Source organism: Ictalurus furcatus, chromosome 17, assembly GCF_023375685.1.
Source record: "Ictalurus furcatus strain D&B chromosome 17, Billie_1.0, whole genome shotgun sequence".
In the NCBI taxonomy this organism is placed as follows: Eukaryota; Metazoa; Chordata; class Actinopteri; order Siluriformes; family Ictaluridae; genus Ictalurus; species Ictalurus furcatus.
Window position 1 is genome coordinate 7438362 of NC_071271.1, and position 27191 is coordinate 7465552.

General features: G+C 41.1%; 1 protein-coding gene across 1 annotated transcript; it reads left to right on the top strand.

Moving 5' to 3' along the window:
* The first annotated feature begins 301 nt into the window (after positions 1-301).
* Positions 302-26382, top strand: med13b (mediator complex subunit 13b). The gene is made up of 30 exons (XM_053646978.1): positions 302-1112; positions 2524-2758; positions 5652-5820; positions 7538-7683; positions 10795-10992; positions 11099-11290; positions 11520-11679; positions 11766-11873; positions 12068-12727; positions 13043-13250; positions 15226-15256; positions 15398-15519; positions 15743-15833; positions 16099-16307; positions 16404-16603; positions 17735-18630; positions 18771-18938; positions 19034-19257; positions 19377-19569; positions 20785-21151; positions 21241-21457; positions 21565-21756; positions 22239-22462; positions 22551-22693; positions 23571-23729; positions 24104-24262; positions 24349-24509; positions 24691-24855; positions 25032-25132; positions 26024-26382. Exons 1-30 carry the CDS (start codon positions 1047-1049, stop codon positions 26154-26156), a joined length of 6297 nt encoding a protein of 2098 aa, XP_053502953.1. The 5' UTR covers positions 302-1046; the 3' UTR covers positions 26157-26382.
* Positions 26383-27191: the final 809 nt, after the last annotated feature.

The window sequence follows — 27191 nt, forward strand, 5'->3', positions numbered from 1 at the left end:
GAACATGTTCCACCTATTACTCTAAATGGTTTTTTGCTAAGGTTTAACCCATCTGCCAACCTACAACACTACAGTACTTGGTTACCCTTTCACAGAAAGCTCCCACAGAACCCTTGTGGAACCTTTTTTTCTAAGCGTACAGACACTCTGCTTTTGCAGTCTATCTATCTATTCAAAACAAGTGTTGGTATTTTCGAGTCGAACGATTCCCGTTAAGAACCGACTCGTTCATCTTTTTCACTCTAAAGAGCCACAGAATCCGGAGTCGACTCATTTCTCCTCGGTTGACTCCCAGCCGGAGCCGAGAGGCAGCTACAGAGTTTGTCCCTGTGGCCGCCATTAAAGGATACAGACCCATGTAGCTATTCAAACAGAAAAAAAACAGCAAGACATTGATGAGAAAGCGGACAATGTTTCGCGTTTTAAACGATTTTGCATTTTGGCTTTTAATTCATATTTAATGGGCATTTTCTAATGTAAACACCTTCTTGTGAAGACCGAGAAAATATTAGGGATTTTTTTTGTAACTGAACACTTTTTTTTTTTTTTTTTACTGGACTTGACTGGCTGGGCTGCCAAACGGTTAGCCAGCTAGCTAACGTTAGCTAGCTTGTTAGCTAACGCTAGTGGGTTGGCTAGCTAGCCGTCCAGATACTCTGATGCTAAGTGAGGGGGGAGGGGGAATTACCTCGAACAATTTTATTTACGTTGTTTTTATCGGGTGTTGTTGTTTTTTTTTTTTTACAAATAGAAAACGGAACGGTATTTCGCAGAACCGGGTACTCTTTTAGAGCTGCTTATATTTGTGTTCCACCGCGGCTAAGTAACTAAAGCGAATGTTGCTGAGTTCAACAAGAGACTGGAGGATTTGAATAGTTAGCTCGCTAGCAGCTAAACTTGCCCGAGACGCGTCTTGACGGCTGATTTGTTTGCGGAGCTGCTCTGCTGGAGTTTATACTCAGCCAGCCACAAAACACACGAACACACTCCTAAAAAAATCTGTTCCTTTGCTGTGAAATGATGGCGAGATTGGCTTCACCGTGAAGATGAGTTCTTGTTTTGTACCCAACGGGGCGAGCCTGGAGGACTGCCACTCCAACCTATTTTGTCTGGTAAGAGATTTAACCGAGCTAAAGCTAAACTGCGGCTAAAGCCAATTCCAGCTAGCTGGCCAGCTACTCCAGACTAGCTTCCTCGAAGTAGCGGCCCAGGCCTGTTGAGCTACTCACTGCTGTCTGAACCAAGTAAATAATCTTGCTCGGTTTGAAAATAAAACCCAGCTATGTCTCTACAGCTCGTACTCGCAACATACACTTGCCTTTGTTTGGTTTAATGTTTTTTTAAGTTTGAATATTATCGTTTGTATTGCGTGTAAAGTTAGCACCGCTAATCTAGCTGTTGCTAGTATGTCGGTAGTAAACAATGTTACAACTATCTGGAGTTACAAGTTGAAGGTTGTAATTGCTCATAAATAACAGTCTGGCAGAACAATACCAACAATATATGTGTGTTACTATTCGTTAGTAAATCAGATTGAACGTTTGGAGTCTAATCTTATGTCAGTTTGGATTTCTATCAGTTTGGCTAGTGATCTTTCCTGTTAAAACCTCCATGCATGATTTTGTAATATATGTATGTATATATATATATATTTATATGTATATTTGAAATCTTTAAATATTGTTGAGCGTTCACCTAAAATGCACGTTACGAAAGCTTAAAATTGAATTGGATTAAATATATATATTTTCTCTGTTAATCTTCAAATCAACGCTAGTAAGCGAGCTAGCATAACTAGCCATCAATCAGACAGAATAGGAGTAAGGCCTACATGTGTGTGTTCTCTGCTCTGCTAACCTGATCAGCTTTTATATAACACTGTGCTTTGGTGTTTACATCGTGTTTAGGCAGCGTTTGACTGACAGCAAGTTTCTTTTGCGGTGTATTGCCTGTCGTCTTACAGAGTTGGGTAGTGACCTCTGCACTGCTCAGCGTAATACCGATATGATCTGATTACTCTGTTGATATTTACATCCTTTCTCAAGTAGAAAAGAAATCCATTCTTGCACAGAGAGCAGAGTATTTCCTGGCGATAATTGAAAACTTTTCCAGTCAGATGGTCTTGTATAACTGGATTTAGGCCCTGGCAGGCAGTGGTATGATGATGATGATGATGCTCTGGGTTTCAGGAAAAGTGTAATCATTCTAACCATAGGGCTATTCCCCCGCCCCCCCTGTAATCTTCTGCCTATTTTTATATTACTAAATGTTCATGCACAGCCTCGTGCTCATGCATGTTTACTCGCAGTGCACGGTTCGAAGGGAATGCGTTCTAGTTACATCAATAAATACTACTTGCAGGCGCATGTTCGTTAAACGTTACTGCATAGTCCTCTTGAAAGGTGTGTGATTGTTTTTTTGTTTTGTTTTCAGGATCTGCGTACAACATTTGTTAAAATTTACAGCATTGTCGTTGACTTTTCTGTCCTAACAATATGTATGTTTTTCTGTCTCTGACCTCAGGCTGACCTCACAGGCATCAAATGGAAGTGCTTTGTATGGCAAGGCCCCACATCTTCACCTATCGTCTTCCCTGTGACTGAGGAGGACCCCATCCTGTGCAGCTTCAGTCGGTGCCTAAAGGCGGACGTGTTGAGCGTGTGGCGGCGGCACCAGACGCCCGGACGCCGAGAGCTCTGGCTCTTCTGGTGGGGCGACGATCCCAACTTTGCCGAGCTCATCCACCACGAGCTTTCGAGTAGGTTCTCGAACTTTCTTCATATCGCAGCTCCTAATACTTATCTCACACTAAAAAAACACACACATCACCATTTGGCCTACTGTTATATTCCTGTTGAAATGTTTCATAGCTTGGCATTATTAATGTCTTCAATTCCATTTTTGGATACGATTGTGAACATTGTAGTGATTTAAAAACTCTCAGTTACATTTTAAATATGAAACAATGAGCTAAAATAAGTGTTTTTCTGTTCATCTTTAAATCAGTGTTAGTTCGCCTTACTCGCTACCTCATGAGAAAGTCATGTGGCTGGCATCGTATTGCGAGGGAGGGGGTCAGGAGAATGTATGTTTATATAGAAGGTGTTGGAGAGGCCACAACATGTACTGCAGTTGTAAATGTGTGAAGTCGTCCTCATCGAGTTTAGGTTCTGGAAACAGCTCGTGTGTATTTGCGTTCGCTTGCTAGTCAGATCATGTTTCTCGTTGCAGCTGGGCTCGGCGCACAGTGACGCGTTGAGAAATGATGCTGAGTGGAGCTCTTGGTTACTGTTTGTTACACAGGAGCTCTGATGATTAAACACTTGTACTTCTGCGTCCACATATTTGTGAACACATGAGGGCGTTGTACATGGGCGGTTGCATAGGTGTCTGCCTTGCATTTCACGTGGATATGTCCACTAGAGGGCAGAAAGAAAGAAAAGAACCAAATCAAGTTTTACATTTCACTACAGAGCAAACTGAGTAGGGAATAAAGTACTCTGCGAGATAATACTGACCATGCCTACTAGTTGTGGCTTTTAAATGACTAATAGCTGTGCTGTTAGGTAGTGAAGGTGACCAGGTAATGGACGGTTTGGGATTTTTCAGATACTCTTAAAAACTTATTAAAAGAGAATGCTACTTAGGCATCGATCACCTTGCATCAATAGTAATTGGAATTATTATTTCATGAAGTAATAGGCAGTTGCAGCCGTGCAACACCAAAACATTAGCTTGGCCAAATAAAATAAAACAATATGGGATTGCTTAGTTATGTGTGGGCATGTTTTGTGCCTGACAAGCAGAGCGCTGCACCCCCCCCCCCCCTTTTGTGTGTGTTCTTGGCAGCAATTTCCAGATGCTTGGTGATCATTATAGTACTAGGTTTCCAGTCAGATTTAACAATTGGACCTAAAAAAGGCAGCCTGCTTTATGAGCACATTATTGCTGTGCAGGACCGTGAGATGGCGTGCAATCTGTAAAGGTGAGTTTAGTTATTTAAGGAGTAAAAACATTTCTAATACCGCTGAAAGTAGATCTGTCAATTTCATTGTATTCAGATAATCATAGTGGGATGATTTTAATCAGAGACGCAAGTCGGTTGACGCACAGCACTGTAGACGCGTGCAGTGAGCCGTTCGGATTCGGGAGGTGAGTGTGTCATCCTCTTGGTGCACCTCTTACCCATAATCCTCTCTCCGGTGCATCACAAATCACTAATTCAGTGCGGAAGTATAAACTTATTTTAGCTTTTTTTGTATTTTACCACAGGAAACCGTTTTAGTAGAAAGAGAACTTTGATCTTGTTTCCAGTTTTAGGCAACATTTTGTTCCTGTTTATCAAATAAATTTACAAAACCTAAGAACCTGGCGGCTATGTGGAGAATATGATTAATAGATTCTGGAATTGCAACAACCTTCTGTGAGTGTGTGTGTTTTTGTTTTTTCTTTTTCATTGGCCGGATCATGACAGATGTACATGATTTAATGCTTTGGTGGTTATAATCCTGTAGCATTGATTAGAAGTGCAGAGATGTTAACTGTGTGTTCACCCTAGCAGGTGACGAAGTGACAGATGGCTATAACTTTCCTGCGAGTTTGCTTCACAGCCCTGCAATTCTGCGGACAACAGTCAACACTGAATTACCTAGTATTATGCAAATCCAAGTATCAAACCAAATCCAAATAATTGTGTGAAATCCCCCAGTTTTCAATGTTCACAACTTTCCAAACTATGTTTTTATAGGAATAAGAGCTTATAATCGGATCCTACAATCATTAATCTTATCCTGGGTTTTTTCTACAGTGCTTATATATTAGGTATGATTTTTTTTTTTTCCCTTTTAAGATTAGGTTGCAGTGGTTTCAGTATTTGAATGATTCACACCCATGCTCTGACCTGAAGATCTACGGTGACCTGTAGAGTCTATAAAATGACTGACAGTAGCATAGGCACATCCAAACCTAAACAAGCACTCCAGACCAGAAGTCCATTTTCCAAACAGGATTTAATACACTTGTGCTAAGGCCACAACTTAATTCATTATTGCTTTTTTTTAAACATATATTGTGGGTTATTTGTGAGAAAGGAATAAAAAAAAAAAAAATGACTATTGCACCTTTTAAATACATTTTAAACAAACGTCAGTCAGCAATATGTATAAATTAGACAGATGATTGTATATTGTAGATACTTTTTATGGGGGAACCTACTATTTTATTTAAAAAAAAAACTTTATGGAAACTTGGAGAACTGGACAGTGCATGTAATCGCTACACATCCACAGGTGCAATGTAATACATTTTTAGGTAATACTATAAACCACCCTAGCATATGATTTCCATTGATTATCCACTGCAGTTAATGAAGAAGTGAAATAAAATGTTACGTATTGATTTTTTCCCTGGTGATTTACTTGTTAAATTGCTAAACAATTATTCTGATGCAGTGAGGGGGAACTTTTGTGCTGGGCTTCAAGCATATAGACCTATATAATTAGGAGAATTATAACTAAAAAGCAAGGTTATGCAACATGACAAAATAATTATAACAAGCAGACAGCACTGGAACAGTACTAATAGCCACTTGTCGGAGTTAGGACATCTTTGGTGAAACAGACATTAAGCTTTTAATGTTTTTCCTTTGTTAGGTAATGAAGACGGTGTGTGGGAAAGTGGTTTGACATACGAGTGCCGCACACTGCTCTTCAAAGCCATCCACAACCTGCTGGAGCGCTGCCTCATGAACCGCTGCTTTGTGCGCATCGGCAAGTGGTTTGTCAAACCCTACGAGAAAGACGAGAAGCCCATCAACAAGAGGTAACACATCTCTCAGCATTGTGGAAACAATTGCGGGGTTTTTTATGTGTGTGTGGGTGTGTGTGCTTTTGTTTGTTTCTTTATTATGAGGTTTTCCCCCCTCCCTGCTGCATTAAGCATTATGACTAAAAAAGTCAAATTGCGTTCAGCTGCTGGCACAGTAGGGCACAGTTTCTCATCTGGAAGCCATATATCTCTCTGTATCCCCCCTGTGATCACTCGGTGTGTTTGTGTCTTGGGTTTCTCACTGGACTTTTTAGCAGAATCATCTGGTTTTGGTACGTCAAGTGCATGGAATCTTTTAAATCCTAGCCAAATTAACTAGGGAAGCAGGGTTCAGTGTTCAGTCTAGGTAATTTGCTCCCTCAAGACTGAGCTGTTGTGCTGTGTTTACGGTTTTGACAATGTGTCAAAAATAGCCCCTTGGCCTCCTGCTGTGCGCTGGGTGTACTGGCTGGGCCGAAGTGGCTGTTCTCTATGTCTGCACTGGAAAATGTGACTGATTTCACCCATGTTGCCCTTAACAATTTACTGCTTTTTTTTACGTTTTAAAATAAACTATGTACGCTTGGTGGAAAAGAAAACCTTTACACCTTTCCTCGTAATATCGGTGCCTTAATTTGCCCGGGTATGAGCAATTGTAAGTTTTTCCGAACACTCTCCACTAGTACCTCAGGCCGATCATTTTGAAGCGGTTTGAGTTCTTCAGCTAGACAACGAACAGATGACATAGGATGATGTCAGGCTGTGTTAAACACCACAGGGCTGTGTGCAGGCTTAGAAGTGCCATCTGTTGGTGTGGAGTTTGATGGTGAGTTGGTAGCATGCCTTAATGACACTCCACTGAGTGCTCAGCAGTCGTATGAGGAATGTGCACACTTGATTTTCCCCATTCAGCATAATGTCCCGGCTCTCTCGTTACCTGGGTTGTGATTCATGGTCTTATTTTGTGTCTCTTCCACCCAGTGGATTTTAACCTTTTGTCATGTACTTCTTTCCGTTTGACTGTAAATGTAAAAAGAATCCCCGTCATGTGTAAAATGTGTCGTGACGGAGTGTTCAGAATTGTGACAGCATTTGGTGTGCCCCAGGCTGTTTAGCCTAATAGATTACAATAATTGAAATACAGTAAAATGGGCTGAGGCTTATAGGGGTTTCAGGACAGTCTTGACAGTGTTCTAGCAGATTGTGACTTAAATCAATTGTGGCTTTTTTTAATGCCATGATTTCTCAAAACAGCAACAGAAAACTGGAAGCTCTGTGTGCTCTTGCAAGGCTCAGAGAACACCATAAACAAAATTGTGGTTTGGATGGCACATTTTCATATTGCAAGCTTCTGCAATATTAAAAAGATCTGTATTGCGAGAAGGATTAACAGTGTGTTTCATAGTGCAAGCTTAACTTGAGTTAATTAGTCACTCAAATTTAACTGGAATTATACACCTGAAGACTAGTGACGTCTCTGGGCCTTTAGGAGAAACTCCTATTACTGCTGATGTCTGTTTTATGTTGAGGGTGTTTAATTATAAAGGCCATTTGGTTAAGGATTTAATTTGCTGAAATCAGTTAGTTTGCCTGTATAACTCCAGCACCTCACTGCTTAACATGTACTGTAGGTAGCACCATTCACTTTCTCACCGTGGCTGTAAAAATTCTGGTAACTTCAGATAACCTCAGTGCTAATTCTCTTCTCTTTTTGTTCTCTGGCTCTTCAAAGCGAGCATCTGTCCTGTTCCTTCACCTTCTTCTTGCATGGAGACAACAACGTCTGTACCAGCGTGGAGATCAACCAGCATCAGCCTGTCTACTTGCTGAGCGAGGAACACCTGACTCAGGCCCAGCACAGCAGCAGCCCAGTGCAAGGTGAGGTCATGCATTTCGGCTCGGCAGCGTGATGCCAAACGCTACGTTTCTGCTCGGTAGGTCAGCTTAAGCCGGTACTTTTTTTGGCAGAGCATTTATAGCGTTGATTAAAAAAAGAAAATGGAAGTGTGTGTGTAGGCTGCACATGGGAATCACAGGAACTGATGGATAAGCTGTTTACACTACATAGTTTAAAACGTTATACTAAAGTAATATTGATGTTGCTGACTGCAACCAAGTCTGTCCTTGTAACTCATTGACTAACTGAAAGTCCACAGCAGAGAGACACGCATCAAATTTGTAAACAACCATTTCTTGATTAATTGGCTCAAACGTGGGGCATAAAAACACTCGCATATTTAAAATGAGTGCTGTTTGGGAACTATATTTCTGAGTCCATAAAAGTGATTAGTCTAGAGCTGCAACAACGAATCGATAATAATTGATTATGAAAATCGTTGTCAACGAATCTCGTTATCGAGTAGTTAGTCTGCGTGCAGCACGAGGTGCGTTTACTCACTGTGTTATTTACACGCTTCAGAGAGTAAATACTAAAGCTGTGTCCCAAATGAAGTACTATATACTTGCACTATGCACTGCGTACTCTACCGTGTAGTGTATGAATTTTAGAAAGGTAATATCATCTCAAATGGAACACTAGCGCTTTTTTGTACTAACTGCAAGTATAAGTCGCTTCCTAGTCGATGGCACATGACGTCATACGCACATAATGTAACGCCGCTAGTTTTAGCAGATACCCAGCGTCACAGATAATGACTTTCTTCAGTCTACTGTTTGTCAACGTTACCTTTTATAAAAAGTAGTGCAGAAATACTGTTGTATAATATAAACTTGTATATTCATATTATATTACATAAGATTTTTATGCATTATTTTTATGGATGCACAAAAAGCACTGAATTAAACTACAGTCCTCAATGAATAATATATATTTTGGTGTGTGTGTGTATTGGGTTCTTTTCAGTTTTATATAATTGGACAAACAGTTGTGTAAAGTTTTAGTCTGAAGTTTATATTTGTAACACTCTGTGGATTTTATTTTAAACAAACAAATAAAATGGTACTGAAAGTTTGCCCCCCGCCCCCTTCCAAATCTGATCAATTAAAAAAATTAATCGGCCAACTAATCGATTAATAATCGATTTTGGGTGTTTTGTTTTTGTTTGTTCGGTTTAGGAAGGTTGCTTTTTAGGAGAATTACTGTCTTGCTATGGAAAGTCCAAAACAGTGTGGCCTTAATCAGCAGGCAGTAATCAGTAGAGGTGTATACAGATACACTATATGGCCAAAAGTATGTGGACACCTGCGTATTGAACATCCGTTCCAAAATCATGGGTGTTCAGTCGGGTTGAGGACAGGGTTCTGTGTCACTTCTTGCGTTCCAACCTCGGCAAATCACATTTTTATGAAGCTCACTATGAGCAGCTTCTAGATCACGTCTATATATGTGTTCGACATCAGCCTATACAGTTGTGTGCTTCTAACCTTGTTTTGGGAAGGGCCACATATGGGTGTGATGAGCAGGTGTCTGCAAACTTTTGGCCATATAGTGTATATGCAGTTCAGTGCTGTGTATCCTAAATCTAGGTGAGAATGTTTCTCTGTTATTTTTGTTGTCTCCTTAAAGGCCTACAGCTGTCAATACTTTGGCAAGCTTGTGGGTTTTTTTTTCTTCTTTCCTTGAGCTCAAGGGCATAGTAATGACAGAGTTACAGCATCCTGCTGATTCTTCTGGGACTCTTGCCTTCCCTGCTGCTAGTAATTAACTCAGTACAGGCTCACTCTAACACTGATGAAAACTTACAACCACTTCACTGTTCCCTTTACCTGGTGCTCATTTAACTAACCTGTGGGGATTGTACTCATTTTAGTTTTCTCTGAGCTTCAGATATGGCAGCGTAAATAATTTGATCAGATATCTCACAGCAAGACAATGTATGAGCATCCTCAGATATGTTTCGTGTTAAAGAGCTCTGCACTGGTGATTGGGGTGTTTATTCTGCAGCTCAATAACCGATGCATTAACTCCCAGATGGTTTGTCCTCTGTAGTCACACATTCATCATTAGTCTCTCTGGGGGCATTATAGGCAGTTATATAAGCATTTTATGCTTATAGGCTTAGCCAAATGCAGCTCATGTCGCATCCAATCAAAACAAGCTCAGTCCCTCAGTATTCATTTCCCACCTTACTGCTACCAAATGTTATTTTAATGAACCTTCATGAAAGTGGAAATGTTTTACATAAAAGATTTACTAGAGTTACCAAAACACTTCTTTGTAAATGCTTCACAAATGTGTACATGTGTGTACTTCAGAATTATTAACACCCTTCAAGAAAAAAGTGTTGCATAAAAAAAAAAAAGCACATGCACAGTAAGCTCAAACATACAGAAGCACAGGGGGAAACTATACACACAGTTTTTAAGAAGTGCAAGGTCTTTAACAAAACACTGGATTCAAAATTATTAGAACTTTTACAATGAATGTTTTGTGAAAAGAATAACTTTTCCTGTAATGTCTGAGTAGGTTGGAGACACTTGTAGAGGGATCTTGATCCATGCCTCCATGCAGTACCTTTTGAAGATCCTTTAATTTCTTAGGTTCTGTGCCAGTGACACTTTGTATTAGGCTTGCTGCGATAGTTGGTGTTACCAGTGTTTGGGCCACACATCGATTACATCACTTACCCATCGTGGCACCGACCCCACCGTCGTGTTGCCTTTTTATACTAATAAAATCATTTAGTTCGGTTAGAGAACGGACGCTACAATTAAAAACTGAATGCATCTGCTCAATTCAGCATGAGCCGAAGGAGTCTGAGTCGCAGCACAGACCAGCAGGTGTCAGACTTCATTTAGCTTTAGCGAGGTGAGCTGACTGACAACACGATGGTGGAAGTTCTATGTTTGATATAAGCGAGTTTGTAATTGTACTGTTTTGTAGTTGTTGTGTTTTTCATTAAGAATAATAATGAACCCACCATGTAAGGAATTGACGCCCCCGAATTGCCGCTAATTCGAAAGTGAAATGCGCGCGGCCGCACGGGCATCTAATTGACTCTAATTCAACAATGTTTTCATTTTTTACAGTGATTCTCAGTCCATATGGTCTGAACGGGACACTTACGGGCCAGTCCTTTAAGCTTTCTGATCCGCCAACACAAAAGTTAATAGAAGAGTGGAAGCAGTTCTATCCCATTGGCCCCAACACCAAGGAGACCCCAGAAGACAAGTTGGATGACTTGGACTGGGAAGATGATTCGTTGGCTGCTGTGGAGGTTCTTGTCGGTATGGCACAAATATTACTATAGTTTGAGGATTCAGAGCATCTGGTATATTATAAGTTTAGTTGAATTTGGTTTTGATCATCGTGTTTGTGTGTTTTATTTCTCAGCCGGAGTCAGGATGGTGTACCCGGCATGCTTGGTGCTTGTAGCCCAGTCGGATATTCCGGCCCCGGCTGCAGCGAGCTCCTCCGGCGCTATGATTACCCCGGGAGGACATCATAGTCACGGCGCACACCGAGAATCTGCACTCTCCTCAGTTACGCTCACTCCTCCAACTTCACCAGAGGAGGCTCAAAAAGGTAGGATTGTAGAATAGCCAGAGAAGGCTGCATAATATATATATATATATATATATATATATATATATATATATATATATATATATATATATATATATATATGTGTGTGTGTGTGTGTGTGTATAATTTATTTATTTATTTTTTGCTGTTATTAGTAAACATGGTTTCCTTAGATTTTAGCACAAAAAATCTGCAGTGATTATTTTACTTTTTTCTTCCTTTACTGTAGTTTCTCAGCCTGCTCCGAGGTGGACAAAGATTTCATCAGCAGCTGATGGCTTCAGCTTGGACAGTACTAGTCATCATGGGGGTAAAGTTCCTCGCAAGTTGGCCAGTCATTTGTTGGAGGCAGTGTGGCAGGAATGCAATGTCAACCGTGCTCAGAACAAGTATGACCTTAATCTTTTCTGTCCTCGTATTTCTGCTGGAAAATCAGGTACATGCTTCATCATGTATGTTGGTGAATTTTTTACAGGAGAAAGTTCTCAGCTATAGCCAGTGGTGTATGTGAGGAGGAGATGGACAAAGCTGGTGTTTGGGATTTTGTTGAACGCTATCAAAGGATGCAGTGCAATTGCTCAAGGTATAGATAACATATATGCTTCTCAAAGAAGTATCGAAATCCCTTAATATTTGGGTTCTCGACACACCGGCATTCATTGTTATTTCAAACAAGAACGTGGTTGTATGTGGTTTATTACATTTTACTTGTAAGTGAATTTAAGGTAGGAAAAGTCAACTGAAATATAGTTTCTGGCTTCCCTTTTTTCCTTACAGACATAAGAACCTGAAGCAACGTACGAGTAACACTCCTGGACTTCCCCTCCCTGCTGGCCAGCCCTCTCAACTCCCCTCCAAATACAAAGTGGCAGAGAAACCAGAGAAAGCAGAGAAGCAGCAGAAGAGGCCTCAAACGCCCTTCCACCACCGCAGCTCTGTGGGTGAGGACTTGAGCCTGGAGTCAGACGAGAGAAGCAGCCATTATCGTGCCCTTCACCACGGGGATGTTGAGACAAGCAAAACTCAAACCCTGCACACATCATCCAGAGACATGGTTGGCTCACCTCAGCCTCCACCGCTCAGCCCACATCCCTGTGAGCGAGAGGAAGACACACCAGCAGAGCTGAAACGCTCTTCCACCCCACTTCATCAACAGTTCTACCCTCCCTCTTCTTCTGAGGCCTGCCTTCTACCTTCGAAAAGCCCAGATCGCGCTTCCTTTGACCCTTTGACCTCGGAGTATACTACAGCTTACCCAGACACTCTGGAACCCACAGTGTATGTTGGCTCAGCCATCAGCCCCAACGAGGACACGAGCCACAACCCCTGGAGGTACTTCAGACTCCCTGGCAAAAGAAATATGGACCTTCATCCTCCTCAGCTTCCTGTGGATAGACTGAAGCAGGACAGCCTGGACAGCGCTGTTTCTGTCACAGAGTAAGCACAAACTAATTTTGTGGTTTCGCTGTGTTCTTCTCCACATTGTTATATCTTGCTTTGTTATAAGGAAGGTTTGCTTGGTTTTGCTAACAAGTGGCCCAGTGACTTTTTCAGTGACCGGCTTTCGCAGCTAATTGTTTATTAACACGCCGTAGCACTCGTGTCGTTTCCTTATAATAGTATAATAAGCAGCTGGCAACCTCAAATAGGCCAAAATGGACTGGGTTTAATGTTTCCTCAAAAAATTTGTAAAAATGTGCAGCGTAAATTTCTGACTTGCAGGGTTTTTTTTTTTTTTTTTTCGGTTCACAGGATGATGGCTTCCTCTGCGACTCTGAAGGTGTCAGAGGAGCGGGTGAAGATGTACATTCAGAAGAAGAACCAGTATCTCTCGGTATCTGGGTGCGATGGAGAGCAGGAGCAGGATAAAGATCCCTACGCTTTTGTGGAGGGGGATGAGGAGTTCTCTTTCACTGATAAGGAGAAGAGGCCTGGAGCAGAACCTGCAAAGAGAAACAAGGTCAACAAGTCAAGCAACACTTTAGTTGCTAGTTTTCATTCAATAATGCAAATCACGAGTTTATCCTTCCACACATAGCCTAGTCATGGCAGAGTAAGTACTCTGTGTTGACATGCAGGGGCGTTATTTAATGCTTTTTTCTGACCCCACATTGTTTCCTTACTTACTGCCATTTTAAACAGGTATTTATCTACGGTCCTTAAATTACAGCAGAATTTTTATTAAAATTTTTATATCAAATTTGCCCAAAATTCAGTATTAGAAGTGAAGCTCTTTATTTCTAGCTGGGGAGCTCAATTAAAACTGATTAGTCATCTACACTACCCGTCAAAAGTTTAGACATGCTCGTTCTTTATTTTTTCCACATTTTAGAAAAATAATAGTCATCAAAACTCTGGGGTAACACAAATGGAACTGTGGGAAATATGTTGTGTTAAAAAATCCCAAATGAATCAAAATAATTTAGTATTTTAGCATCTTCAAAAGTAGACATCCTTTTTGCCTAGAATTTCCAGAAATCTTAACCGATTTCTTGAGAAATTTCCCTGAGATGCTTTTTAAACAGTATTAAAGGAGTTCACACCTACGCCGGACACTTATCGGCTGCTTTTCAGAATATTTCGCTCCAAGTCATCCATTTAAAAAAATTTTCTTAAATAAAATGGTATTTTTTTAATGAAAGAAATTAAAATGATGGCACAATTATATTTAATATAATTAATTAAATTATATTTTTGTCAACAACACAGATTTCAAACATTTACACGCCTCAGATCAAAAGGTTTTTAAGATCATGAGAAACATTTCAGTTTCAAGTGTCTCAAAACTTTTGACCGGTAGTGTATAATCTGACAGATATGGTGGTAGGTAAATGAGTCAGTCCTAAGACTTTAAATCTTGCTCCAGATTAAACAGCAGTTGATATTTTCAAATGCAAATGCACGCAGACCTGGTAGATATTTACAATAATGATCTAAATTACACGGGTCAAACCGCACAGTGTCTGTAAAACATGAGGGCTGTTGGGCCAGCTGTATTTACAAAACAAGCCACTTAAAACATGACATAAGGTCATGGTACAGTGAATAAATCTTAGATTAAGGCTACATTTTCCTTTGGAGAGAGAGCGAGAGCGCATAGTCCTACTTTGAATATTATCCAAACTCCAGATTGACCCTCCTGGCTTCTTACTTTTCAAAGCACAACAACTGAGACAAACCTCGGTCTGAGATGTAGTAATAAGCATCTCAGTTTTGGCATGCATGGAGGAAAGATTGCAGCACCGAATCATTTACACCGGGCTAAAAATACCACACTGAAAAGACTTCGACGCGAAACAGATACGACATGATACACTAAGGAAGGTGGCAAGTGGCAGTGTGAGCTTTTCAATGTGTCTTAATGTACTTCAAGAAATAAAATTATGTCGGACATTATGCCAACTTAATACTGAGCAGCAGAAAACGTCGTAATTGAAAAAATATCAGTATTGTGTGATTATTTAATAAAAAAATAAACCATGACAAGATTTTCGGTCATAACGCCAGCTCTACTTAGACACGTCTAAGATGTTCAACAGTGTAATTGGGCAACTGATATTGGTAATAGCCAGTGACTGAGTTGGAGTAGTAAGTAGGCCACAGGTGGAGGTGGGGGCTAAGCTTTTTCACGTAAAAATTCCCTATTCTTGCGAGTAAAAGGCACAAACAAGTTGGACAAAATGCAGTATGTCCTGCTCCACCTTTCTTCGTGTCAAGTGATTGTGACATGAAAACTGCGCAATTCCTCTTCAGTTCCCACAGTCCATACTCAACTCAGGTGCACCACTGATAGCAAGCTAGAAGTGAATTTTTGCTGCAGACAAGAAAGCAATAGGATTTCATATATTGTGTACTTGCTAGATTTCAAAAATACCAAATGAATTGTTGGCATTGTCTATAGATTTTGTTGATTGATTTTAATTTGACTCTTTCAGAGGGACGATGGTAGCACGTCTTCAACCGATGGTGCGTATGCTTGACATTTCCTTTTAATAACTTGATGCCGAACAAAGCACTTTAAATCTTTTTTCTTTTCTTCTTTTTTTAATCCTGTCAATATTTGTAAGAATGCCTCTACATTTGATTACTATTTGTTTGTCACCACAGACACTCACGGCTCAGCCTGCAGTAAGCCTCTCCCCTCCACCAGCCTAATACATGAGACCGACCTGGCTGTGTCAATAAACGATCTGGATAATCTCTTCAACTCGGATGAAGATGAGCTTACGGTCAGTAGGCCCCTTGCACGTTTCCCGTGAGCCATAGCTCAGTTTGGCCCTTCATATCCACTGTGTTTATTAAACATTCAGACTGCCCTTGCTTTCTTATTACACCATTCTCATAAGACTCTGCGTAGTTTCTGTTCTGCAGTGTTGCGCATAGTGTACGTGGTGTCATGGCAGTGTCGCGCAGGTGAACATTAGTTTTCTTTGCTTTTCTTGTTCTCGGCAGCCTGGAGCCAGGAAATCTGGTAGTGGAGCAGAGGAGAAATTTGGTGGCAAGGAGCCCAAACCAGCAGCAGCAGACACTCTGTCATGTTTAAGTATGTCAGTTAAACGTTAGCTGTATTAAGAGTCCGATGTCAAGTAAATTACTTGTATATGTATCATAAAAGTTCTGAATGAAAACTGCTTGTTTGGGGAAGCATTTTAATTGGAATTAAAACTGAAGTTTTCCACAGAAAATAGTCAAAACAGCTGCAATGGACTGTTAATACAGAGCAGATATTGCTTTGAAAAGGCATTGGCTCAAAATTGTAGAGTTCCTCTCATTCAGAAATGTAATAGTGTGTGTGTGTGTGTGTGTAGGTGCTGCAGATCTACACCAGATGTTTCCAACACCTCCGTCTCTCGAGCAACACATCATGGGCTTCTCCCCCATGAACATGGGTAGTAAGGAGTGTGGTTCTGTGGAAACTGGGCCAGGATTCACTCTGGCAGATGGGCCATTGCTCATTGGAACTTTTAAAATGGAGGTGGAGGAAGGCCTCTGCAGCCCCAAGCCCTCAGAGATCAAGGTGAGGACAACCGTTGATATAAACTGAAAACACTATTTATTGATTTATATTATATAATAGTGCTGAAATTGTGTTTTTTTTTTTTTTTCTTTTCAGGATTTCTCTTTTGTATTTAAGCCAGATCCTAGTCAGGTTTTCGTGGGCAGCTCTCTGTATGCTCCCTTAAAGACACTTCCTAGTCAATGCCTGATTTCCCTCAAGCTGCCGGAGGAGTGTGTGTACCGGCCCAGCTGGACTGTCGGCAAACTGGAGATGCTGCAGCCAGTGCCTGCCATGTCTTTCCTTGGCAAGGACAGGTAAATTACTGTACAGGAATGTGGCAGTTGCATCACAAGAACAGGTAGTCAGTTTACAGGGTGTCTGTGGGTCCTTAAAAAGTCTTAAAATGTCTTAAATTCCTTAATGTAAAATTAAGGCCTTAATTAGCGTGATAATGTCTCAAATTCATGTTTCAAAGGTCTTAAAAATGCAACTGAACCGACACTGTAAAGAAGATTTTTATTTTATTTTCGCTGTTGCCAACTAAAAGGTCTTCTTGCAGTTTTCCGCCAAAATAAAAGCCACAAGGTGTAACGCATAATAGTGAATTAACTTAGAAATATTGCTACTGTTATTACTATTTGTACCCCCAAATAAAAATGTATTATTATTATTAAGTATTATTCAGTGCAGTAGTAATATTACAAAAAAAAATTATATACATTTTCTTCTTTTATAAAAATGTGTGTACATCTATAACTAACATGTTATGACATTTTACATTACCCTGGCATTAAATTACCCTTGAATTAAAGAAAAAACATATAAACACTGGTGCAAGGGAGTTTCTAATACAGCTGCTGAGGGAGTGATGGTAAATTTGGCACCTTTTTCCTCTTCTGACTGCCATAACCCATCTGACTATATTTTTTTCCTAACTTGGAAAGTCAAGGAAAAGAAATACTGGATTTATTTTTTCTTTCACTGTTTGAACAAATGGTAATGCAAAAGGATACTTGCTAGTCTCCTATACGTCTGTAGCAGTGTACCCTGCTATTTTAGTTTATTTAAACCCAGAAATGGATGTATATGCATGAACACAATCCATTATAGCCGATGTATCATGTAGTATGATTGAATTGACGTGCAGGTCTTAAACTCTTTTGGAAATGTCTTGCATATGGTATTTAATTTGAAGTGCTGATACCTGCAGATACCCTGGTTTATGCTTCATCAAATTTTTGATACAAAAATTGTTTACGAATGACCCTTGTCTCACAGAGGGCACAAGTTAGCTTTTACCCTCTTCAGTGTTGCTAATGGTTGGGAATGACTTGGGATAAATTAGGGGTAGTAATTTTAAAAAACAACCAAAAAAAACTAACTAATTCTACTTGTTAGTAAGCAGCATGTGTGATGTAATTGTTCGCTCGTGTATGTTTTCACAGTAACATTCCTAGTGTAGGCAGTGCCATGGAGCTGCAAGACTACACACAAACATACACCCCTCAGACCCACACCCCTATCCAGTCCAGCAGCGCCCCGCCTAGCAACAGCGGTGCAGGTATCCTACCATCACCAGCCACGCCGCGCTTTTCAGCACCCACACCGAGGACACCACGTACCCCCCGCACCCCGCGTGGCCCTGCTAGCGCCCAGGGCTCGATGAAATACGACAACTCTGACCTGTATTCTCCCGCCTCCACCCCATCCACCCTCAGGCCTCTCAGCTCGGTGGAACCAGCTACAGCGCCATCGGTGCCTGAGGCCCACAGCCTTTATGTCACGCTCATCCTCTCCGACTCAACCATGAACTTGTTTAAAGACTGTAATTTTGACAGTTGCTGTGTGTGCGTGTGCAACATGAACATCAAGGGTGCTGACGCAGGTGTTTACATTAGTGACACAGGCCTGGATTCGCAATACTCCACCACAGAAACCTGCTCCTGTGGCTTCAGTGCCGTCGTCAACCGACGCTACGCGAACGGCGCTGGCCTCTTTCTTGAGGATGAGCTAGACGTTGTGGGCAGGGGTACAGATGCTGGCCGAGAAGCAGAAAAGCACCTGGAAGCACAGCGGCATGCTTCCTCAGTACACCTCCAAGACGAGCTCCTCCTTCTGCTGCAGGAGCAGTGCTCCAATCCCTTTCCCGCTCTGTGCATGCCAGAGCCCAGGGTTGGCTTGGTACCACGGCCGCCTCGGCGCCTGGAGGAGAGGGACTACTGCAGCGACTGCTACCTGGCACTGGAGCATGGTCGTCAGTTCATGGACAACATGTCTGGAGGGAAAGTAGATGAAACCTTGGTCAAGAACTCGTGTTTGCACTCCTGGGCCAATCGTAATGGTAAAATCTAGTTTGCTTTAATAATCTAGCGGTTTACAAATAATACCATAGGAGTAGCTTAAAATAGAACGGTACCTTGATCCAAATTCAGTTTATTATGAACGTGGTCAGAAACTTTGTTCTCTCCTTTTTTCTTTCAGCCATGGATGTGAGCTTGCTGTTCTCTCAGGATGTGCTAAGGATGTTACTGTCTCTGCAGCCTGTGCTGCAGGACGCCATCCAGAAGAAGCGATCTGTGCGCTCCTGGGGTGTCCAGGGTCCCCTTACTTGGCAGCAGTTCCACAAGATGGCTGGCAGGGGATCTTATGGTACGCTTGGTGGATACACCTCTTTTTTTTGTGTGTGTTTGGCACAAATCTGTCAGCTTGTTTGGCTAACATTCTTTATCTCTCCATCCATCCAGGTACGGATGAATCTCCTGAGCCGTTACCCATACCGACATTCCTAGTCGGTTATGAGTATGACTTTGTGGTTCTGTCACCTTTTGTCCTGCCCTATTGGGAGAAGCTGCTACTGGACCCCTTTGGTTCTCAGAGAGATGTCGGCTACGTGGTGGTGTGTCCTGACAACGAGACTCTGCTGACCGGTGCTAAAACTTTCTTCAGAGACTTGACTGCAGTCTATGAGGTAAACACAGTGTAATCTGTTTGGATAGAGATATCGACAGATTGATATATTTTTTTGCGTTTAGCATTTCACTGGACCTGTATATAACATTGGTTTATGTATTATTCCTCATTGTGCAGGCGTGTCGGCTTGGGCAGCACAAGCCCATCTGCAAGGCCCACGCTGATGGGATTGTAACAGTGAGTACTGCTGGCTTGAGACCTCAGGCAGAGCAACCGCTCAGTGACTGGTTCTTCAAAATGTGCAACACCATCAACAACGACTCCATAACAAAACTTAAACTCTACGCACAAGTGTGCCGGCATGACTTGGGTATGATTTCTTGATAATTTTTTTATCCCACGTGCTTTGCCTTTGTATTTTCAGAATTTCAGTTGACGTCAATATATCTTTTATAATTTTCTATTCAAGGTTAGGATTTTTCTGACTCAAACTTAAGGCGGAGGTGGTCCCAAGGCACACCTATATTGTGTTGATTACTATATAGTCACGCCAGCATCACAGCCAACTTGCAGAGTTAAGTTGAACAGAGCAGCATAGTTTTACTGTCAGTATATTTTTGCCAGGCTGATATTGACCCTGGGTTCACAGTAACGTGCAACTCGTCACTCATTTTGCTTGTAGTTTATCTCTTGAGAGTGCGTATCAACTGCTACTGTTGTCGTGTGGGTGTGTGCACTTCCCAGGGTTTTAGTAGTAGGCAAAATGTATGGCCTACTGCCTGATATACGATGTATACAATTACGCTCACCAGCGCTCCTTCCAAACTTTAATTTTTTTTCATAATGTCTCTATACACATTTAATAAGAGGCTGTTCATGACCGGTTAAGATAAACTCACATCATTTAAAACAGTAAAACAAACTTAATAGTGATCTGAAAAGACATCAAAAAAGCCTCTCTCTACCACGTCAGTCACATACACTACCGTTCAAAAGTTTGGAGACACTCGACTGAAATGTTTCTCATGATCTGGGAAAACCTTTTGATCTGAAGGTGTATGATTAAAAGTTTGAAATTGGTGATGTAGACCAAAATATAACCGCTTTCTATTGAAAGAAATTAATAACGTTTTATTTACAAAAATAAAAAAATTTGAACGGATGACTTGGAGTGAAATATTCCAAAAAGCAGCTGTTAAGTGTCCAGCGTAGGTGGGAACTCCTTTAATACTGTTTAAAAAGCATCTCAGGGAAATTCCTCAAGAAATCGGTCGAGAAAATGCCAAGAATACGTTTCTGGAAATTCTAGGCAAAAAGGGGGTCTTCTTTGAAGATGATAAAATATTACATTATTTTGGATTTTTTTTATCACAACATAATTCCCATAGTTCCATTTGTGTTCTTCCAGAGTTTTGATGACTTTTTTTATTATTATTCTGAAATGTGGAAAAAATAAAGAATGGGTGTGTCTAAACTTTTGACGGGTAGTGTATATACAAAATGAATAATCAGCTGTTTCCTTGTCAGTTCTTAGTGTGGACATGAGGCATGTAATCTGTAATATTTTGCATTTCTTTCTCTTCAGCTCCATACCTGGCAGCCCAGTCTTTAGACAGCTCCTTGCTCTCTCAGCGGAACCCTTCGTCCTCCTCCTCCTCCTCCTCAACAGTTTCACAACCTGCCAGCTCCAGCAGCACCTCCACAGGCCCTCAGAACACCTCCACTGCCACCAGCACCTCCACAGCCAGCACTAACAGCAGCACTGCAGCACCCACCTCTGCCACCTCCTCAAACTCTCAGGGTTTGGGAGGCTTAGGATCTAATAAGCCTAGTTCTCTCCCTCCCTTTGGCGCGCAAGGAATTCAGCATGCTGGAGCCCAGAACACAGGCACTATAGGGGATGGCCCATCAGCCATCAGCCAGCCGCAGGCTCCTCCTGAGCCCCCTGAGAGGTACACTGTTCTCATAAAACATTGCTGCTTAAGAGGTATATCAATCTCAGAGCCTCCAGTTGATATGAGCATTGCCTTTTTTTTCACAGCACTATGGAGAGGGACAAAGTGGGAGTGCCAACAGATGGAGACTCCCATGCTGTCAGCTACCCTCCTGCTATAGTGGTCTACATAGTGGACCCTTTTAGCTATGAGGAGACGAGCAGAGGCTGCAACTCTAGCGTGTGGAGTCTGGGACTCCTCTACTGCTATATGGAGATGCTGCAGTTTTTGCCTCCTCATATACGGAATGCCGTGTCTGTGCAAGTGAGTCTGTGCAAGTGTTTGTCTGTGTGTCGGTGTGTTTTTTAAAATACATTTTGCAACTAATTATTATTAAACACTAAAAATGATATGCTGTTTTTGTTTTGCAGGTGGTTCCCTGCCAGTATCTGCTGCAGCCGGTACGGAGTGAGGAGAGGCATATGTATGCCCAGCATTTGAAGTCCCTGGCTTTCTCTGTGTACACACAGTGCAGGAGGCCTCTCCCAAACTCCACAAATGTCAAAACACTAACAGGTTTTGGCCCTGGACTTGCCATAGACACTGCGTTACAGAGCTCCGAGGTATGTTGCTTCTGATTTGCTAGCACAATAGATTTCCAGCTTGGTTGTCTACAGTTTTAGAGATATTATTTACTGTGCTAACAGGGTCTTTTATATTTATTTGTATTCTGTAGGCAAGTTTCAGGAGGCTATTATTAGGGTTGCATATATACTTACTTACTCACATTTATATCTGGTTCAAGATACTTGGCTTCCTCAATTATTTATGAAACACAATCAATTAGATATTTAGCTCTCTGCCTCAAACTGCCTATTTGACTCCATACTGCTCTGACATTTGTTTAGACATTTATTTAGAGTATAATTGTCTTTTCTTTTTTTTTTTATAGGTTAGGATTAGAGTTGTTATTTTATAGGGTTATTATTTGCTTATAATTTTCAATGCGAGTTCATTTCAAGTGCATTAAACCCGTTCTGTACTTTGGTTGAGTATAACTATTGACCAAATATTGAGTCAAGTACTCCTTTTTGCCGTCATCCAGAGGGCAGAGTTTGTGCGTCTCTACACACCACCGTTCGTCCTGGCTCCAGTGAAGGACAAGCAGACAGAGTTGGGTGAGACCTTTGGCGAGGCAGCTCAAAAACACAACGTCCTCTTTGTGGCCTACTGTTTATCTCATGACCAACGCTGGCTGCTGGCCAGTTGCACCGACCAGTACGGAGAGCTGCTGGAGACTTGCATCATCAGCATAGATGTGCCCAACCGGTCAGTACTCAAAGAAATGGTCTTTTCTATTTTGCGATTTCTGTAGTTGATTCTGTTTCACTGAGAGAACTTTCGCTTCTTCATTCAGAGCCCGGAGGAAAAAGGGCTCGGCCCGTCGACTTGGCCTTCAGAAGCTCTGGGAGTGGTGTGTGAGCCTGGTGCAGGTGACCTCACTGCCTTGGCGAGTCGTGATTGGCCGGCTTGGTAGAATGGGTCACGGGGAGTTGCAAGGTAGATAACTTTATCACATACCTTATTTCTGTTTCACATGCAGGGTTTTCAGAGGGCTTAGGTGTGCTGTCTGGGCTCCGGGGGGGGGTGGTGGTGGTGGTGGTGTTAGGGAGGTGTTTGAAATTATTCGAAGGAAATTTTACGTTTTTTTTTTTTCTTTTCTTTTTCTTTTTTTTTTCATGCTGTTTTTGACCATTATCCTTACCATATTTGTGACGGAAAGCTGGCAGCACTTATTTTACTTACAGTCAAAAGTCTATTCATGTCACCAAATAATATGTTTGCGATTTAATGCGAAATAAGTGATTCAACCTTTTGTGAAGCAGTCAGCACCTATTTTACAAAACAATCCTGGCGGTTTATTTATTTTATGTTTGTTTTTGTTTTTATGAAAAACTTCAGAAAGGGACGTTACATGTGAACACAGCCTAATTTTGTTTAGCTACCAAGCCACATTAGATACGATCCAAAACACAAAAAAAGGAAATGTTTATACTTCGTTTATTCTTTGTCGAGGCTTACCTTATCGACGGTTTGCAACTTGTTTATCCGAGTCGATGGTTGTAACTACCATCCCAAAGTGACTGTACAGAAAAATATCTTTCTCATTTGTAAGTCGCTTTGGATAAAAGCGTCTGCTAAGTGAATAAATGTAAATGTAAATATCCCATCAGCTGTTTGATTAGCTTGGCGATGAGCATGTGACACACACCAATAACACAAATGCACGTCCAATCACCGATCACTCATTGCTGTTTCCAGTTTACCTTTCCGTTTAAGATCAAGCCACACTAAGCCTTCTATGGTAGGGGAAACCCTGCACATGTCATATTGTTGTTCACTCTTTTTAATTTACTGTCTACTTAATATCCAACAGATTGGAGCATCCTGCTAAGCAGGCGTAACCTGCAGTCTCTGAGTCGCCGCTTGAAGGAAATGTGCAGGATGTGTGGCATCTCATCAGCAGACAGTCCCAGCATTCTTAGTGCCTGCTTAGTTGCACTAGAGCCTCAGGCAACATTTGTCATTATGCCAGGTGGGATCTATATGAAGTATTTTAGCTGAAAGGAAAAGAAATGCTTAGAATCTTGCAAGCTTTCGCAGTCAGCCAGAGTAGCACAAGCACAAAAATCCAGGCCACAGAACAACAATGGTGTATTATTAAATCCCTGTGAGAAAAGCCTGAAAACCATTTATTTCCTTAGTTGTGTTTGTCTCTTATGTTCAGTTAATTGATTATATATTAACATTTAATACTAGTTCCAGGAGTCTGCAGCCTAAAGGCATGCAGGAAAGAAAATAGAATCCTTATTATTCAGATTTTTTTTTTCCCAAATTAGGATTTAATGACCTCTGCTAAATAATTAGCCGTGACATTTCTCTAACTATCTCCTCTTTGCCCATGTGTAGACTCTGTATCTACTGGTTCCGTGTTTGGTCGTAGCACTGCTCTGAACATGCAGACATCACAGCTGAACACCCCTCAGGACACCTCTTGCACCCACATATTGGTGTTCCCCACCTCTGCTGTAGTCCAGGTCATCGACACGCCTTTCAATCCCATTCACGGTCAGTCTCTCATACACACTCGTGGCCCTCACAACTTCAGCTGTCGTTGTTCTTGTTCAGTTCCTTAATCAGTCGTCTCTTCCCAGATGCATCAGACGCCATGGGCGGTATGGATGTGATCCTGGACTTGCTTGTGTCCGAGAACGACGTAGACCCTGACCTCATTAATATATTACCCAATTCTCCTACCACCTCCCCAGTGCACTCGCCTGGCTCACACTACCACCACGGAGGAGACGGCAGCAAGGTTCCCTCCTTAACTTAGCTCTATATATTATGTTCTCAATTATCAAATTCTTTACATGTTTTTGATAACTGATTAAAGAAACAGTCTCCGGAGTGCACTCACTATAATCTTGGCAAAAAAAATGAAGCAAACGAGCTACGGAACACCATTTTGCTCATGGGTTTGTGTTTGTGTCCCTCAGGGCCAGAGTACAGACCGCATGGAGTCTCACGATGAAACTCCCAACATCCTGCAGCAGCCAATGGCACTGGGTTACTTTGTGTCCACAGCCAAAGCAGGGCCATTGCCCGACTGGTTTTGGTCCTCCTGCCCTCAGGCCAAGAACCAATGCCCCCTCTTCCTGAAGGTTAGTAAAAAAAAAATTATGAAACTTGAGAGGCTTTACATTTTGGTTATTGATTGTGGCATCCTTCAGACACCGTATTGGGGCGGGCAAATTCAGGGCGCTACTGGCTCACGTATTTACAAATATGAGGAGCATCACTGGTAGGTGTATACGACTTGTGATATTCTGTTTTCCAGGCATCTTTACACCTGCACGTCTCCTCGGTGCAGTCTGACGAGCTGCTGCACAGTAAACACTCCCACCCTCTCGACTCCAACCACACCTCAGATGTGCTCAGGTAAATTATTTGCTTAATGTCATATTCAACACCACGTTAAAGACTGATTATCCGATCATCTCATTAATCTACTTGTTTATCTCGTAAATCCAATTGAATTGAAAGTATCTCTAAGAATACTCATCCTGAAATGAATAGACTAAAATGTGTTGTCTTTGGCACAATTAACAGTCTGGACGTGAAAATTTATTACCGCATTTCTCCCCAGCAATATCGGAAAACACTGGACTTACCCATCCTTAAGGTTCTGTGGTTTTAAGTTTCTATAAAGTACTCAGTACTCTGACTGTAATGATCTTGTATGGGATATATATGTGTGTGTGTGTGTGTGTGTGTGTGTGTATATATGTATATACACACACACACACACACACACACACACACACACACACACATATATATATATACATAGCGCCATATAAATGTGTAAAACAGTTCATAAAAATCAACTAAAGGTTCCCAGGTTCTTTGCTGAACAATTACTTGAGTAATTACTTTACTACTACACCTTGAAAATCCAAACATTTTCTTGAGGTAACACAGGCTAATTATAATCTCATCTATGAACAAATTAATGATATTTTCATAGTATCATGTTATTAAATGAATTTGGTAAATCTAGCCATTGGTATTCCCCTGAATGGGCCAAAAGTTTACAAACATGATCACTTCAGCAGAGGCCGAGTGTCGTGCGTCCTACCAAATGAGAAACGCCGTTTTCCACGCTAGGAAGACGCTGCTACAGCATTTGATTGTTCCTTTTTGATCAAAAACCTTTTGGCCAGTGGCCAACAACAATGTCTGTAATTTTCCTAATGAATCTCTGTGCATCCCTGATAAGTTGTGTATTAGGCAGCTGATGTAAATGTTTTGCTTCTGTTTGTTGTTTAGGTTTGTCCTGGAGCAGTACAACGCCCTCTCCTGGCTAACCTGTGACCCTGCCACGCAAGACCGCCGCTCTTGTCTCCCTGTGCACTTTGTGGTGCTTAACCAGATGTACAACTTCATCATGAACGTGCTATAAAATCAGAACTGCTACCGCAGACCGTAGCACACATCACACAGTCGGTCTGGGCACTTGGGAAGTGCAGGGATACATTAGCATTGCCAAGAGTCCATCTCAAAAACAACTGGAGCTAAAGGGACTTAGTCTACTGAAATGTTCTTTTTACTGACCTGATATTTTGGTCTGGGTAAGATCTTTTGCAAATGAAATGCCTGCATATATCTTATTTATTGTACGTTTTTAAATGTGTAATTTCTTAATCTTTTATATATATATATATATATATATATATATATATATATATATATATATATATATATATATAAATATATAAATAAAACATCTGAAGGTACACGTTGCCTTCCTATCAAATTAAAAATGCTCTAATATGTATGTAATTGTCTTAATTGCAAGGCAAGAACTGACAAGTGTATTTGCAGTAGGTTGCATTTAGAGAAGTATTTTCTGAGAGTGGACAGACAATTTTTATTGCCATGATGTACAAATGAAGTATGCTGAAGCTTGTTCTTAGCCTTGTGTGGTGGAAACTGCAGTATAGGCTGTAGTTGCAGAATACCTGTACAGCGATTTAATGTGTTCAAATAAGAGAACAAGAGATACATTGTCAAATTATATATTTTATATCAGATTTAGAGAATTGTGTGTGTAAATATCTATATAAAATGTGTACATACAATCTTGTGCCGCTATGAATGGTGCAGCCAATTTTAGGAATAAAGTGCGTCAACATGAAAATTATATCGTCTTTTTTTTATATAGGATGTTCATGACATCATTTTATTCTATGTAGATCTTTTTGAGTAGATGTTGCAGAATGCCTGTTCTTTAGCATCAGACTTATTTTGTTGTAATGTAAAATTTCTAACGTAGGTGAAATTTTTCTTCGTATTCCTCCTATAAATTCTGTTCATATCATATATTATACTTAGCGAGCCATAGTTGCGAGGTAAAAGCTAGGAAACGGATCCTTCTTGTTCAGTGTTCTGCACAAGTCTTTACAGTGTGTAGTGCTTCAGGGGTAATTATGAATAA

Coding starts and splice junctions, on each gene's coding strand:
- med13b (XM_053646978.1), top strand. CDS start 1,047: ATGAGTTCTTGTTTTGTACCCAACGGGGCGAGCCTGGAGGACTGCCAC. Junction 19,570..20,784: donor AGTGTGCCGGCATGACTTGG/GTATGATTTCTT, acceptor CTTTCTCTTCAG/CTCCATACCTGGCAGCCCAG. Junction 22,694..23,570: donor GGGTCACGGGGAGTTGCAAG/GTAGATAACTTT, acceptor AATATCCAACAG/ATTGGAGCATCCTGCTAAGC.